The sequence below is a fragment of the Bufo bufo genome, chromosome 2, assembly GCF_905171765.1.
Source record: "Bufo bufo chromosome 2, aBufBuf1.1, whole genome shotgun sequence".
Lineage (NCBI taxonomy): Eukaryota > Metazoa > Chordata > Amphibia > Anura > Bufonidae > Bufo > Bufo bufo.
This window is the reverse complement of record NC_053390.1, coordinates 195597650-195615265: the sequence shown is the minus strand read 5'-3', so window position 1 is coordinate 195615265 and position 17616 is coordinate 195597650. Positions and strand designations below refer to the sequence as shown.

At 43.0% G+C, this 17616-nt stretch overlaps 1 protein-coding gene across 1 annotated transcript in view; it reads left to right on the top strand.

Moving 5' to 3' along the window:
• Window positions 1-3790, top strand: part of SLC35E4 (solute carrier family 35 member E4) — a 35008-nt gene extending 31218 nt beyond the window's left edge. The window contains exon 3 of the mRNA XM_040416003.1: window positions 1087-3790. Coding sequence (XP_040271937.1) covers window positions 1087-1526 — 440 coding nt within the window. The 3' untranslated portion in view covers window positions 1527-3790. The remainder of the gene's footprint in view (window positions 1-1086) is intronic.
• The last annotated feature ends 13826 nt before the right edge of the window (window positions 3791-17616 follow it).

The following is a 17616-nucleotide window of genomic DNA, read 5'->3' as shown; positions in this document are numbered from 1 at the left end:
ACGTAGAATTAAGGCAGTTCTGAAGGCAAAAGGGGGTCCAACACCGTATTAGTATGGTGTTCCTAATAATTCTTTAGGTGAGTGTATATTATCCTTACATTCACACGTAGAAAGTTTCATTCAATTCCAAAAACTTGGTGCGTTATTTTTTGTAAATGATTGTAGATCCTTTGGTTTCATATCTGTTCCTAGTTTTGGTTCAAATGGGTTTATTGGATTAAAGTGCTCACACAAGCACCACAGACCCTCCAAACATTTGATTGGTGAGGGTGCTGAAAGTCGGACAACTACTGATCTGATATTGCTTGTGTATACTAATGTAAAGATTATTATTAATTTAAAAGCAGCATTCATTTCATGGAAATGTAGTTGAAAAGAGGTTTACATTTATAATGTAAAGCAAAAATAAGTACAGTAAAGATTAACTAACCTAGTGCCTGATTTTTTATGTGCTGAAACCCGACTACCCTTTTAAAGGGGTTCTCTGGTGCCATAATATTTTTTCTATCTGCTCAGAGTACCCCATACACTGCATATTTTTGCCCCATAAACCTGCTTTTCATGTCAGCTCTTTGCTTCCCCTGTTCTCAGCATTGCTGCATCCTGGCATGATGTTTACATGCAGAACTTCCTGTTTTCCTCAGCTTCCTGTTAGGATTGCTAACTGCACTCAGCATGCTTTATTCTGTAATGTTTCTCGGGACTTGCTCCATCTGCCAAAGTGTTCCCTCTGCAGCAGTCATTACCCCTACACCTCTTATCTACATGCCATGTGAAACATTACAGAGCACAGCATGCTGGGTTTGGTTAGGAAACCCTGATGAAACAGGAAGTTCTGCATGTAAACATCCTGCCAGGATGCAGTGGTGCTGACATAACAAAACTGGTATATGGGGCAGCAATGTTTGGAGTATTGGATTCAGATAAAAAAGTCATACCCTTTAATAATCCAGGCTTTTTCTGTATGCTTACTGCATGTACAAGGACAGCTATGATCTTCATTAGCTATATGGTTAATGTTATATTAATGTCTATTAATGTAGAGGCATACCGATTTCTAATAAACAAATCTTTGTTCTGATTTAGGTTCACTCCTTAAAGATGAAAACATCGATTCAGTGACCCTGCTGTACCTGATGTCCATCCCCAGTTTCTGTATCCTGCTACTGGCTGCTTTGCTGCTCGAGACGGGGGTGGCGTGGGAGAGCCCCCCTGACTGCGATGATAGACTTTGGCTCTTCATCCTTCTGAGTTGTTTGGGATCTGTCCTGTACAACCTTGCAAGCTTCTGTGTCATCACACGGACATCTGCTGTCACCATACATGTGCTAGGCAACCTAAATGTGGTTGGGAACCTTGTCCTCTCGAGGGTGGTCTTTGGAAGCCATTTGACATTTCTCAGTTACACGGGCATTGGTCTTACTTTGGCTGGAATGTTTATGTACCATAACTGCGATTTAATCGCTGGATACATTAGCTCTAGGCGTCCTCCTCATGCCACAGAAAGACGCGTTAAGTCTGACTAGATCCTTCCTGCGAAGAACTTACCTATTAACCAGTGTACTGAGGTCCCTTTTAAGGAACAGGTCGGCTTCTATTTGTATATGTGAACTCCAACTTGAAGAACAGCATAAAGGATTAAAGTCCAATGTTAATCTGGCATCTAAACTGTGCTGAAGATTTTATCAGGGCATCTAGAGGGCACAAGTGACTGAATGTTTCTTTCATGAAACGATATATTAATATAATTTTAGATCCTTGTTTTAGTTCACTCTGGTTTTTCAGAGGGATAATATATTTTCTTATCTGTACTCCATGCAATATAGTTCAGTACTGAACACCAAATTATTGGACCTGAAAAAGAGCCAAACATATTAACCAGCTGACTCTCCCCTTCCCTGGATGAAATAAAGGGAAATATATCTTTATTACTATACTGTATAACTAGTAAACGTGATAGATTATAGATGTGCTGTCATCATGACGAAGTAAAGCACAGTATATTACTCTTAGGTAGGGAAGCTGTTATGTGTCGTAATCCCCACAATAGGTGCCATATGTCATCAGACATTTATTTAAATGCCATGTCCACCTTTTCAGCAGTTTGTTTTATTTATTGCTCCAATGCCTCCTAAATGAAAAATGAATCAACTTTTAAAACCATTTTCATAAAAAATATCCTACCATTTTGTGCCTATAGATGGTATACAAATCTACAGTGTGCGCCTACATACTAACAGGCTACAAACACATCCTGTACAATGTCATCCTGTAGTCATGTTCCTTTGTATTAGCTCCCTACTTCTTCCTAACATACATTAGGTTGGGAAAAGGTGGGGGTTTATATTGGGGCAAGTATGACTGCAGAATCACATTGCACAGGGCGTGTTTGTAGTCTGTTACCATGGAGACACATTGTTCTGCTGAGAAGCTGTAGTAACAACACATTAGTATATTTTTAATAGTGATTGTTTGAAAAGTTGTATAATTTTTTCACACTATGGAGCAATGTAATTATTTTTGTGAAGGTATACATTTGATGATACTTACTGGGAACCTTTCAGCAGGATATTGCCTTCAATCTGCACCCATTATTGTGACTTATAAATGAAGTCAAGGAGGCTGGCTATTTCTTTCTCCAAATCAAGATTCATGTGGCCAAACCTTCACCATGTCCTGTCATTGACATTTTCTATCACAAACACCGCCCCCCCCATTGCTTCCCAGTGCATGCGATAGATATTTCAATCAATAGACAAGGTGCAGGACTTGGGCCCTTCAATCTCAACTCGGAGAAAGAAAGAGCCAATCTCTGCAGGGAATAAAGATGTTTTCGCTGCATTTACAAGTCACAGGAACTGTAAAGAACACCATCGGGGACAACACAAAAGGAATGTCCATGGAGTTTGCTCAACAATGGCCCAAATTTATTTGGACTGTGACCTAGCAACGTATGGTGACTATGACTCCTTCAGACAGTGGTTTCAGAATAGGAACATGGTTGCTTGTCCCCTTAGCTAGAGCTGGGATTTCAGGCAGTATAAGGGTATGACAGGGTTAAAATCCACCACATACCTATGACACCACAGAAACCGCAGTGGTTTCTGCCCCAGTTGTCCTCCCTTAATGCCGCTGACCAGTTCACAGCTTAGCTCCAATTCATTAGAGCTGAGCCGCGAGTGGACTGCCACCACGGTTACAAGCCATGGGTGTCCACGCCAAAATTCTGCAGGATAAAGAAACGCCATATGAACGGGTTATGGCCACACGTGGTGTAAATAATGCAGATATTTCTCAGTGGATTTCTGTTTGGAAAATCCACAGTGTTTCCATTAGCAGCTAAGAGGATGAGATTTGAACAAGTATCCATATGCTGTGAAAAAATTCTGCCACAAAATCCACACATAACTTAACATGCTGTGCAGATATTTAGTCCGCAGCATGTCCGCAGATTTTCACCCTTTACAATGAAAACAGTTAAATGTATGGTAAACCTACAAGTAGGGCTGCAACAAGTACTCGACTAAATCGAGTAATTCGACACCAAAAAATTCTTGATGCAAATTGTGAATACTCACCTTTACAGCAGGGGGCCTCCGGACACTCCACAGCACGTCCATGGTCCCGTGCACTGACCTTCTGACATACGCACGCCGTGACCTGATGCGCTGTGTGACGTCAGACGCTGAGAAGCGCAGAACGATGGAGTGTCGGCGGCGCCCCTGCTGGAAAAGTAAGTTGGTGCGACTAAGGCCGGGCGCTGTGCACTCTGGCTGTCAGGAGGAGCAGTGGGGGAAAGCTGATGGCACGGGGGGGGAGAGCTGATGGCACAAGGGGGGAGAGCTGCTGCCACAAGGGGGGAGAGCTGATGGCACAAGGGGGGAGAGCTGATGGCACAAGGGGGGAGAGCTGATGGCACATGGGGGAGAGCTGATGGAACAAGGGAGAGAGCTGATGGCACATGGGGGAGAGCTGATGGAACAAGGGAGAGAGCTGATGGCACAAGGGGGGAAGACCTGCTGGCACAAGTGGAGGAGAGCTGATGGCACAAGGGGGGGGGGAGAGCTGCTGGCACAAGGGGGGGGGGGGGGAGCTGATGGCACAAAGGGGGAGAGCTGATGGGAAAAGGGGGAGAGCTGATGGGAAAAGGGGGGGACTGCTGCTGGCACAAGGGGGGAGAGCTGATGGCACAAGGGGGGAGAGCTGCTGGCACAAGGGGGGAGAGCTGCTGGCACAAGGAGGGGAGAGCTGATGGCACAAGGGGGGAGAGCTGATGGCACAAGGGGGGAGAGCTGAAGGCACTGGGGTGGGGGAGAGCTGAAGGCACTGGGGTGGGGGAGAGCTGATGCCACTCGGGTTGGGGAGAGCTGATGGCACGGGGGGGGGGGGGGGGCTGATGGCACTGGGGGATAGTGGAGCTGATCTCACCGGGGGAACTGAGGAACTGATGCACTTGGGATCACCGCACAGGGGGGAACGCAGGGTGTTGAGAACTGATGGTAGGGGGTCTGTTGAGTTTTTGCCTCAGGCTGGATCCACCCCTGGATATTAGCAATGTTTCCATTACACTGCAGTATAACATGTAAAAGCACAATTCCATGCATTGTAGTATGAATTAGAAAGGGCGCCTTCACATGGGGCAGAAAATTCCTTCCATTCACCTGAATGGGGCTTGCAGAAATCCTCAACCCCATTCAGATGAATAAGACTGATTTTCAAGTTGCAAATATTTTCTCCGTCAAAATCTGCCTCATGTGAATGCACTCAAATACACTTAGATTTTTTTTTTTTGCACTTGTGATTGGTGACCCAAGAGTCACATTATTTATAGACCGTTTATATTTGCAAATGATATCCAATATTTTGTATCTACATGGGAGACATTTCTATGTATTTCCACTGGGAGACGGTGTGGTGTCCTTAATATGTCAGCACAACAAACCTTGGTAATGTCATTGTCCTATGTTCTGGCCTTGTCACCCGGGCTCAAGCATTTATGAATTGTGATTACTCTTCTTAGGAAAATGCAATGATATATTTTATTATTAAGCATCCTGTTGTAACTGAAGTTTCTGTCAAATAGTTTTCTCAGTATTCTTGTATTTCGTGTGGTTTGTGAGGACTCTCCAGTTCACTGTCTTATTTATTAGCTGCGGACACAGCTATGCTTATGTCTATGTCATTTAAGCCATCTAACATGTGAAACGATAAAACAGTTGTGGGGTCTCTTATGGAATGAAAACTCTAATATTATTTACAAAGTTCTGAAAATATGAAGGAGAAATGTTTGATTGTGTCCTGCTTACCAACATGATTATTGGTGATATATTGTTCCACTTGATATAAGAAGGTCTTTGAACCTTTGTAAGATCTATCAGTCCTGTCAAGACAACCAGATCAGCCATGACGTTAACATTATGATGCACGTGGGCAGGGGCGTAGCTATAGGGGGTGCAAAGGAAGCAGTCGCTACCGGGCCCAGGAGCCTGAGGGGGCCCAAAGACCCTTGTGCCACATAAGATGACACCGGTATTATAGAAAGTGCATGCAGGTCAAGTTACATCTCTGGCTGCAGAGAAGGGGTTAGGTCAAGAATTTGGCATGGGGGGGGGTGTTTAAATTTTTGCCTAAGGCTATGTGCTTCCTTGCCCCTTGCCACAAAGCACTGATGGAAGGGGGGCCCAAGCTGATCTCTTGCACCAGGACCCATGAGCCTTTAGCTACACCCGTGCACGTGGGGAGCGAAGGTTAGTCCATCTGTTCTGGTCCCACAATTGCTGAAAAAGTGATTCTGGTTATGATGGAAAGATTTCAGAAGACAAAGTGCATCGCAGCTTTCAGTGTATGGGGCTGCATAGCTGCAAACCGGTCAGTGTGCCCATGCTGACTCCAACAAATGTGCCTACAGTGGGCACATCAGCTTCAGAACTGGAGCAATGAAAGAAAGTGCCCTGGTCTGATGAATCATGTGGATGGCTGGATGAGTAGGCATTACTTACCTGGAGAAAGGATGGCACTGGGAAGAAAGGAAGCTGGTGGAGGCAATGTAATATTCGCAATGTCCTGCTGGAAAACCTTGTGTCCTGGTATTCATGTTGATCCAAGGGCAGATTTGGCATTTCTGGGGCTCCAAGCAAAGTTATGTCTCAGGGGCCCCCATTGCACTACTAAGCTCCACCCCTAACAGCCCACTAAGCAGCACTCTCAGCTTAGCAGTGCAACCTGCTGGTGCCCTACAGCTAGGAAGGACTCCCCCCGTGACCCCTGTGCAGCTAAATTGGCTACCCAGGTATTATGTCCGCCCCTTCAGTCAGTGTTTTTATGCCAACCGCTTGTGGCCTGCAGAGGCCCCCTAATTAGTGTTGAGTGACATGAGCTTCGGATGCTTCATCTGAAGTCACTTTGTTATGAATGTATGGGCTCCGATGAGCTGAAGTAAGTTATTTGCGAAGTCGCGCGTGACTTCGTTGAATAACTTCGGTAGTTGCTTTGACTTCGTTGAATAACTTCGGTAGTTGCTTTAAACTTGAAACCGAAATTGGCTTCGGTTCCAACTGTTACCTCGGACCCGAAGCCGAGTTCGGTTTCAAGTTTTAAAGTGTTTTTCCACTTTAAAAAGCCACTGCCGAAATTATTCAACGTAGTGACGCGCGACTTCACGAATAACTTACTTCGGCCCATCGGAGCCCATACATTCTAATACTGTACGGAGATCTCTATACAGTATTGTTCAAAAATTTAGAACAAAGCAACTTCGGATGAAGCATTACCCCTAACACTACCCCTAATCTCTGGGCCACAAGCATTGGCTTGGTTGGCAGTAAATTTGCCACAGTTTGGATGTTACTTTGACACGTACAAGCGTTGTTGCTGACCAAGTACACCCTTTAAGGCAATAGTAATGCCTAATGGCAGTGGTCTATTGTGGTGGGATACAGCCTGCCACACTGACAAAATTGATCAACATGACAAAGAGTTCAAGGGGTTGACTTGGCTTCCAAATTTCCCACCATCAGTCTGATTAAACATTTGAGGGATGGTCTGGAAAAACAAGTCAAACCTATGGAGACCTCACCTTGTTTGAAAAATACTGTCCCTTTCAAGAGACTTTTCCTGTTAGGATTACTCTATAGAATTTGTAGTTAAGTCTTAGCCCAAAGCACATCCCCACCCAAATAATAAACTATAATTGTTCCTCTTCCTTCAGTATAGGGTAAATCCGGCACGCCAAAGGTAATCCTAATGAAACATCCTTTATTGTCAGTCCAAGTTACTGTAAATGTTCACGGGATCTGGGAATCCAAAATCTGCAGCTCATCTTAAAATTCTTTCCGATTTTTCTGCAATGTGTGAGTTAGATTTTAAAAATCCCATTAACATGCATTGTACATTGGAGCACAATTTCTGTGAATTAAGTGTGTGTTCACACAGCTAAAATCCACATCAGTTAAATCACAAGCATCAGTAGCAGAAAAAGTAGTTAAAAACAGGTTGTTTCAGGCTACTTTTACACTTGCGTTTTGGGCGGATCCGTCATGGATCTGAAAAAACGGATCCGTTACAATAATACAACCACATGCATCCGTCATGAACGGATCAGCTTGTATTATTTGTAACATATAGCCAATATGGATCCGTCATGAACTCCATTGAAAGTGAATGGAGGACAGGTCCGTTTTCTATTGTGCCAGATTGTCAGAGAATACGGATCCGTCCCAATTGACTTACATTGTGTGCCAGGACAGATCCGTTTGACTCAGTTTCGTCAAGCGGACAGCAAAATTCTGCAGGCAGCATTTTGGTGTTCGCCTCCAGAGCGGAATGGTGACTGATCGGAGGCAAACTGATGCGTTCTGAGCGGATCCTTTTCCATTCAGAATGCATTAGGGAAAAACTGATCCGTTTTGGACCGCTTGTGATAGCCCTGAACAGATCTCACAAACGGAAAGCCAAAACGTGAGTGTGAAAATAGCCTTAGCTGGCAGATTTGTAATTTTGGTGGGGCTTTTAGAGAGGTTTGAGTGAAGTTTTTCTGCTTCTCCATTGACTTCTATGGAATCAACAAATCTGCTGCAAGGAAGTAACATGTCACTCTTCAAGAGTTTTTTTTATTTTTATTTTTTATCAGCTACAGAACCTGTACAAGGTTTGGAAGTTCGGACAAGGTGTGCATGGCCGAGTTTTTTTTACATTGAAGTCAATAGAAAATTGTTGATGGAGTTTTGAATGTGGATTAAACAGCAGAAAATTTTACACTGCTGAATCAGTGGCAGATTTTAGTTGTGTGAACATGCCTTTAAACTGGAATGTGCATGCTCGGTATTTTACACATTTGCAAGCATGTCAGCAAGTGTGGTGGAGAACTGTCTTCTGTCATTCAGACACCCTCCTACATACCAGTATAAACTTTTTCCTGCCTCCTCCCCTCTTCTCTAAACATGTCTGGTAGCCATACCCCTGTGGCCAAGTAGATCGGGGGCAATGATGTGACAGGCCCATCTACCAACGATAAGGTGGCTTCGACAGATGCCTAACAGCATTAGAATTGCCTCTCCTCATAGCAGTCCACATGCGTCCTGGGAGCTAAAAATACTGGGGCAGATTTATCAAAACTATTGCAAAGGAAAACTGGCTTAGTTGCCGATAGCAACCAATCACATTTCACCTTTCCTTTTCCAAAGGAGATCTGAAAAAAGCTCTGTTTATTGAAACTGGCTGGTGAGATTTATTTGACTCTCAAGTTTATGGAAAACTCCTGTCTCAGGCTAGTTTCACACTAGCAGCAGCCTTCTCCGTCAGGCTGTTCCAGCGGGTGAACAGCCTGCCGGATCCGTGCTGCCGCTAGTGCACGCGTGCTGCCGGAGGTCCGCTCCGGCCCCATTGACTATAATGGTGGCGGGCCGTAGTTCCCGGAGAAGGCTGCCTCTAGTGTGAAAAGAGCCTCAGTGAGGCCAAGTTCACACTTAAGATATTTGGTCAGTTATTTCCATCAGCAATTGTGAGCCAAAACCAGGTGTGGGTCAAAAAGACAGAACAGGTGCAGACCTTTCCATCATACCCCATCTCTGTGGAGGCTTCACCACTGATTTTGGTTCACAATAACTGATGGAAATAACTGAAGTGTGGACTTGGCCTCAGTTGGTTATCATTCCATATCTTTATGATGTTATTTTCTCTCTTTTGTGCCAAAAATGGGAAGGTTTGATTTGTTAGCAAACAGACATTATGTGTAGCAGCAGCCTGCTCCAAGTGCAAAGACACAGGCAAATGCTGACACATGGATTACTCTGAATTGCATTACTATATATGAACATGCAAAGCTCTTTTTGCACGTTTTTGATCAAAATTGTGTCATGCTCATCTACCAACGGCAAGGTGGCTTCTACTGATGGGGACCTAGCATTATCAGAATTGTCTGTCCTGGGCATAAAGCCTACAACATTCAGGCCAATATAGGATCCAGCTATAGTATACTCTATTTCAGGAGTCAGCAACCTCCATTGCTACAGCTGTGGTGAAACTACAATTCCCAGCATGCACACTTGCTTAGTTGCTCTGAGGACTCCCATAGAAGTGAATGGAGCATGCTGGGAGTTGTAGTTTCAACACAGCTGGAGGGTGCTGGCCCCTGCTCTACTTAAAAGCATTGGGCAAATGGGTGGGAGTGCGCAGTCTAAGCTGAGGCCTCCACTCCCTTATGTGTACAATGCAAGAGGTAAAATGACACCACGACCTCCAAACAATCTGAAATAAAGTGCAGGTGCACACTACCATAGCTGACATGCAAAAACAAGCATACAGTAAAAGCCTGCTCCAAATGCAAAGACGCATGCAAACACTGGAAACATGGATTAGGCCGGGTTCACATCACCATTTAGCTTTCTGTTCTTCTGATCCATCAGATAACAAAAGAACGGATCCTGTATTTTATTCATCCATTATCCTCATTTATGCACATTTTACATCCGTTAAAGCCATTTCCATCTGAGATCCGTTATTTTAGATGGCAAAAAAAGTCCTACACAAAGCAAGTAACGGATCTCAGATGGAAATGGCTAAAACTGATGCAAAATGTGCAGAACTGAGCATAATGGATGCTTAAAATACAGGATCCATTTTTTTCTGTTCTTCCGACGGATCAGAAGAAAAGAAAAAAAAAAATGGTGATGTGAACCTGGCCTTATTCTGATTTGTTTTACGGCTATACTTACTATATATGAAAATGTAATGCTCTTTGTACACATTTTAGATCGAGATTACATCAGGCCCATCTACCTACAAGGTGGCTGTGTGGATATACACTAAGCATTGCTCATGCCGGCCATGCCCATATTGCGGCCCGCAAAAAGTTTATTTGACCGCAATTTGCGGTCCCCAATGCACGGCACGGACGGCAGACGTTCGTGTGCATGAGCCCTAAGTACACACTGTACATATTGCCAGACACACTAAACCGCCACTGATTCTAGGGCAGAATATGTCATACCTATGGCACAAGCCTGAATGGCTACACAAGGAGGCTCCGTACGATGGAGCAGCACAGGCTGTGTTAGCATGGGCCCGGCCTGGAGAGCTGTTCTCCCAGTTTAGAATGGAAATACTCCTTTGTGATTCCAGACAAAGGGACATTTGAAGATCGCGGAGCAGTGTCATCACTAAGCACTTCTCCAGGAGACACTGAACAGGCTTTTCACATGCAGCATGTGAACTATCACATCTAATATACATTATGTACTACATTATATGTATCCTCAAGGCTAAAATCATTGCAGTTTTTATTGTAGAAAATAAGAATGTTCTTACTTAAAAATTCTTGCAGTCTACTTAGTAGGAGATATCAGTTTTAGGCCTTATTCGGATGAATAGTGGACGTGTGCTATCTGTGTTCTCCATGGACAGCACATGTACCCACTGGGAACATTTACTAAGCAGGCTGCACCAGAATTATGGCGTAAAGTGACCGAAAAAGAATGGCGTTTTGATTTGCGCCAAATATATCAACTATTTTCTCCAAAATTTTCACCATAAAAAATACATCACACCAGAAATTAGTTGGGAGCGGCTATCAAATTGGCGCATATTACGCCTCTTTTTATCATCGTCTTATCGGCAGAGATGGCTCAAATTGTTGCGGACAATTATGCAAGCTTATGTGGTGTCAAAAAGTCGCATTTATAAAAATAAAACCAACTCGTGGTGGGAACAAGTGATAGGTAAGTAATAAAACTGGATGCGGTTATCTAATATAAATGAGCCAAACAGCAGGGATTTGTCAGTACATTGACATTCAACAAAAACAAAACAATAGCAAAAACGTCCAGAGTCTGAGACAAAAGTCGCAATTTACTAGTGGAAATGTCGCAAATATGCTTCAAAAATCACAAGTATGTTTCAAAAAGCAAATGTGGTCTGGCAGGGGTGGCTTAAATAGCGCATTTCTGTTTTAAAAAGTAGTATTTTTGTGCTTTTGGCGTTAAAATGTCGCAAATCAAGAGAAATAGGCAAATAATCAAGTTTATATTTTAAAAAGTCGCATTATAAAAGTGCCGTGCGCCTTTTCATATATGAGGTGAAACAAATCCCCACTTTTGAATTGTAATGTTGTTATTTTTTGGCGCAAATTACACCATTATTGATAAATGTCCCCCATTGATTTTAATGTGTGTATTCACACATCTGTGACTTACGATGGTCCGGGATTACACCACAGAAACATGCCCTATTTTTGTCCATGTTTACAGATTGATTACTCCATTTATAGTCTATGGGTCCGTGAAAAAACACAACACAACATGGATGGCATCCGCATTTCATCCGTATTTCATGGACTGTTGCCAGGAAATTTTTGGCTGAGCAGAGTCTATGGAACATGGAGGGCAAAAAATGGACACACGGACCGAACATGGATCCTTCACGGATGAGCCACTGACCATCTTGTCACTGGTGTCATCATGGATATGGTCGTGTGCAGGAGGCCTTATTCATGATGATGGCACATCTTTGCTAATCTGAGTGCGCTAGTTATTGCCATGCACCTTTTGGCTAAAAAAAGAGGAAAGTGTCTTTTAGGCAGAAGTACCCAATGTATCATGCAGCGTGCACCACTTATGACTTCCTGATCTAAGTTTACTCTGTCTAATTGGTAGACAGCATTGGTAAATGTGGGCCTATCTTCTTCCGTTTGTTCCTCCTACAGATGTACAGACTTCAGTACAAGCCCAGCCAGGGGCGGACTGGGAACTTAAAGTGGCCCTGAAAAAAAATACTAAAAGGGGCCCCATTTTGTAGTTGGGTCCAAATTGATTGAGGGGAGGGCCAGCAATATCATATTGTGGCACATTATACCACCCCAACAGAGCCAAATACCACAGTCCATGACAAAATACTGCTAGCAGCATAAAATACATCCCCAAAAACTTCCACTGGCTGGCTGTGAGGAGGGCTCAGGTGCCCCCCTAGGCATCGGCCCACCGGGAAATTTCCCTGTAAGGTCTATGGCCGATCCGCCCTTGAGCCCAGCCTACTACATGTAAAGACTTAGGAGAGGATAAAAGTCCTCCTACTGCACACTATTTATGTCCCAGTAGCCAGGACTGGCTTAACAGGTTACTACAGCGCTGGCTGTGTATGTCATGTGAACCATTGACTGCGTCTGCATTGTGATCAAAGTAAGGCTTCATCTACACAACCATGTCCGTATTGTGGTCTGCAAACCACGGATCCACAAAATACAGACACCTTCCTTGTGCATATTTCTTACCCCCATCACTAGAAAAGACTATTTTAAGAATAGGGCATGTTCTATAATTTGCAGTATAGGCATTCAGTCATCCCTGTGCTGTCCTTTTATTTGCGGGCCCGTGGAAAGGCATGTGTTCATGTGATCAGATGTGGATGCAAAATGTGAGCATGAGGTCTAATGTTAAAGGGGTTGTCAGGGCTTTTAATATTTTTGACCTATCATCAATATCAGATTGGTGGGGGTCCAACACCCGGGACCCCTGCTGATCAGCTGTATAAGGAGACGGTGCGCAGTGCGCACGTGCCGACTCTTTTCTCTTACTGTTCACCACTGCTAAGCGAGCAGGAAGAGAGAAGGTAGATGACACGTGCACACTGCGCGCTGTCTCCTTATACAGCTGATTGGCGGGGGTTCTGGCTGTCGGACCCCTTGCAATCTGATATTGATGACCTATCCGGAGGATAGGTAAAAAATATTAAAAGCCGGGAGAACCTCTTTAATTGTAGGCTTGTTTTGTAATGATAAAAGGGGCATTTCAGGTTCAGGATACTGATGGCCTATCCTCAGGACAGATCATATCAGATTGGTAGGGGTCCACTGTCAGAGAGCATTGTGGCCTCTTCACTGCTTCCTAGGGACATTCCCAACATGCCGCCTACTTAGCAGCAGTGGTGCAGGGTACTGCAGCTGCACACTAGAATAGGACGAAGCTGCAGTATTCCTCTCCAGGAACATGGACACATTGAGCAGGCTGCAATGCTTGCATGAGCGTCGCAGCTCCTTCAGGCAGGGGTGCCTAGTGTCCCAGCCTTGCCAATCTGGGGCTTTAGAGAGGACCCGTCACCTCTCCTGACTCGTCTGTTTAAATTACTACTTGCATTCCCCATGCAGTAAAATGTATGGAGCATCTATTCTTATGACTCCATGATATGACTTTCCTCTATTATTCCTACTAAGAGGTTTATGAATAAATGTACAACTGAGTGTTTGCAGCTGAGATGTGCCCAGCACTGTCTGACATGGTCAGATCAGGTCTTGCCCGTGTCAGACTGTAGAGGAATACAACCCCAGAGTAACACCCATAAACTTCTAGTAGGGATAATAGGGGAATCAAATCACATGACAGAGTCTTAAGAAATGATCCAGGAGGGTCAGGACACAATTTGTATCTAAAACAGAAATGTCAAGAATGCTGATAGTTCATCTTTAAAGTCAATGGGGACGATTTATCAAGAGAATTATAGCAGTAATTGTTTTCAACATTTGTACATTAAAATTAGAAAAAAAAATCTCCCAAAACGATATGCACCAGAAGCTTTGTGTAATGTACACAGTAGGTTTTTTTTGCTGGAATTTCTGTCACTGTCCCATTGATCGTATTGAAGTTTGGAGAAATCACTGCAGTAACAACCCCATGGAGATGTAAGGGATGGACCTGCAAGAAATCTGCTTCATGTGAAAGTACCCTACACATACCGCACCACACAATCTAACAAAATACACAATCTGCATTGCAAATTGTGCAGAGCCATTCTATAAATAAATAGTGAAAAAAAACAACCAAATGCATTTACTTATTAATAAACACGCATTTAAATTAACGACTTTATTTTATTTTATTACATTTTATTTTTAATTCCTTTCATAATACAAAATTAAAATTAAATTTGACAATACAAAATCTGAGTTCATCAATATACATTCTGCAAAAACAGTCATCATAATAAATTATAAATCATTATAAACAGAGACAGTACAAAAGTAAATAATCTATTCTATTTTGGGGGATTACCAAACTCCCCTCTAAGCTCCATTTTACTTATACTCTAATTGTCTATTCAGATTATCCCCCACCTTAAATTAACTACTTAGTATTGTTATATACAGCTCAACTAGATCGACACAGCCTGTTACATAACAGGGATGTACCACCTAAATATATATCAACAAAATGAGAACCGGTACTATATAGTATCCATTGAAATAGTTTCTTTATTATTAAAAAAATGACATAAAAGACATAAACCAATACATAAATATAGAGACCATTCAGAGTGCCATTGAAGGCAGTCCACATGTAAATCACTGTAACAGCAGTGGATAATGGCTATAGCATCCAGCTATATTGTTTTGGAAGGGCTATGTATCAACCGTCAGGTCAGCATAGAATATCCAAGCTGGCTCTGGCTGTGTGAACAGCTCCCCGACTCCAAAAACACAGATACAGCTGGGGCATAGGCAGGGTGTAAACAGTATGGTTATATTGAGGCCGACATCTTATATGGTGCATCACAATGCTATAATGTATGTAGTCAGGCCGATCAAAGTCTCATCTCTTACCCTATATCCAGTGCGGTATAAGTGTGGGCTGGCTTCGTTTGGCGTGCTCCTCGACGCACGTTTCGCTTTTAATGCTTCATCAGGAGGGGCTAGTTTTTTAATGAATCCTGAGGTCTTTTAATATGGTACTTGACCAATGGCGCAGTCGCTTTAGTGTCAAGTGACTCCACTGACGTAAACTTATTTTCCGGCGCGGCATGCGATGGCTAGATTGGGAAGTGTAATAGGGCTTCCGCCCCTCCGTCTGCGCGACTCAAGGTGAGGGCAGAAACGTCTGACGTCACCCGAATCTCGCCTGACGGGACGGCGAAAGTCCTCCCATCTGCAGTCCATGACGCGCGCTGAAGTATAGGTCTGGGTTTCTTATGTATATAGAAGAAAGGGGGAAGGGGGTGGGAGGGGGAAGGAAGGAGGGAAAGTTAAACTTTATCTCTTTTGATTAAATATGTATATATATATTTTTGTTTGTTGTTCATCTTCACCATATAATAGTATATCAATGGTGGAGATAACATGTATATTTAGTAGGTATTTTGTATAAGAGACTGTGATCGCCCCAATGACATCCACAAGCAGCCACATATGATATCGTTATATCAGCATACAGTCTATATGGTTATTACATGCTCTATATATATAGAAAGTTCAGAGGTTCATATTTGCAATTAAATAAATGAAATATCAAGTACATATGAAGTAAATACAACAATTCAACATAAAGTGTCCTGTGCATATGTATCCTATATAATATAGTGTATATATCATCAAGTTTGATGATATATACACTATATTATATAGGATACATATGCACAGGACACTTTATGTTGAATTGTTGTATTTACTTCATATGTACTTGATATTTCATTTATTTAATTGCAAATATGAACCTCTGAACTTTCTATATATATAGAGCATGTAATAACCATATAGACTGTATGCTGATATAACGATATCATATGTGGCTGCTTGTGGATGTCATTGGGGCGATCACAGTCTCTTATACAAAATACCTACTAAATATACATGTTATCTCCACCATTGATATACTATTATATGGTGAAGATGAACAACAAACAAAAATATATATATACATATTTAATCAAAAGAGATAAAGTTTAACTTTCCCTCCTTCCTTCCCCCTCCCACCCCCTTCCCCCTTTCTTCTATATACATAAGAAACCCAGACCTATACTTCAGCGCGCGTCATGGACTGCAGATGGGAGGACTTTCGCCGTCCCGTCAGGCGAGATTCGGGTGACGTCAGACGTTTCTGCCCTCACCTTGAGTCGCGCAGACGGAGGGGCGGAAGCCCTATTACACTTCCCAATCTAGCCATCGCATGCCGCGCCGGAAAATAAGTTTACGTCAGTGGAGTCACTTGACACTAAAGCGACTGCGCCATTGGTCAAGTACCATATTAAAAGACCTCAGGATTCATTAAAAAACTAGCCCCTCCTGATGAAGCATTAAAAGCGAAACGTGCGTCGAGGAGCACGCCAAACGAAGCCAGCCCACACTTATACCGCACTGGATATAGGGTAAGAGATGAGACTTTGATCGGCCTGACTACATACATTATAGCATTGTGATGCACCATATAAGATGTCGGCCTCAATATAACCATACTGTTTACACCCTGCCTATGCCCCAGCTGTATCTGTGTTTTTGGAGTCGGGGAGCTGTTCACACAGCCAGAGCCAGCTTGGATATTCTATGCTGACCTGACGGTTGATACATAGCCCTTCCAAAACAATATAGCTGGATGCTATAGCCATTATCCACTGCTGTTACAGTGATTTACATGTGGACTGCCTTCAATGGCACTCTGAATGGTCTCTATATTTATGTATTGGTTTATGTCTTTTATGTCATTTTTTTAATAATAAAGAAACTATTTCAATGGATACTATATAGTACCGGTTCTCATTTTGTTGATATATTGTTATATACAGCGGCTCACCGCCCCCAGACTATGGGCATGGGTTATGCCGAATCCTCCGACTAATGTTCCCAGTACCCACACAGCTTAATAAGCCAGTCAATGAAAAGTGTATTTAGTCGGGACTCAAAGCATACACTAAAGATATTAGGTAATTATAAAAAGGTTACACATCAAAAATATTATGAAAATAAATATCCAAACCCCTCAAATACAGCCAACTCTATATCGATACAACTACCTACTACAAATGAAGATATCCATAGTGTGGTTACAAAGATAGGAAATATCACAGTAACGAATATCTACAAACCACCAGTAACATCCTGGCCACCCCAAGTTATCCAAACTCATCCCCACCCTGCCATATATGTGGGAGATTTTAACAGCCATCACGAACAATGGAAGTACAGAGACTGTGATGCAAATGGAGAAGCGCTTGTGAAATGGCCAGAAGACGAACAACTCACCCTCATGTTTGACGCCAAAGACCGAAATACATTTAAATCAGCAGCCTGGAAGAAAGAGTACAACCCCGATCTGTGCTTCGCCTCATCTGACCAAAGAGGACAACCCCTGGCAATTTCCAGAGAGG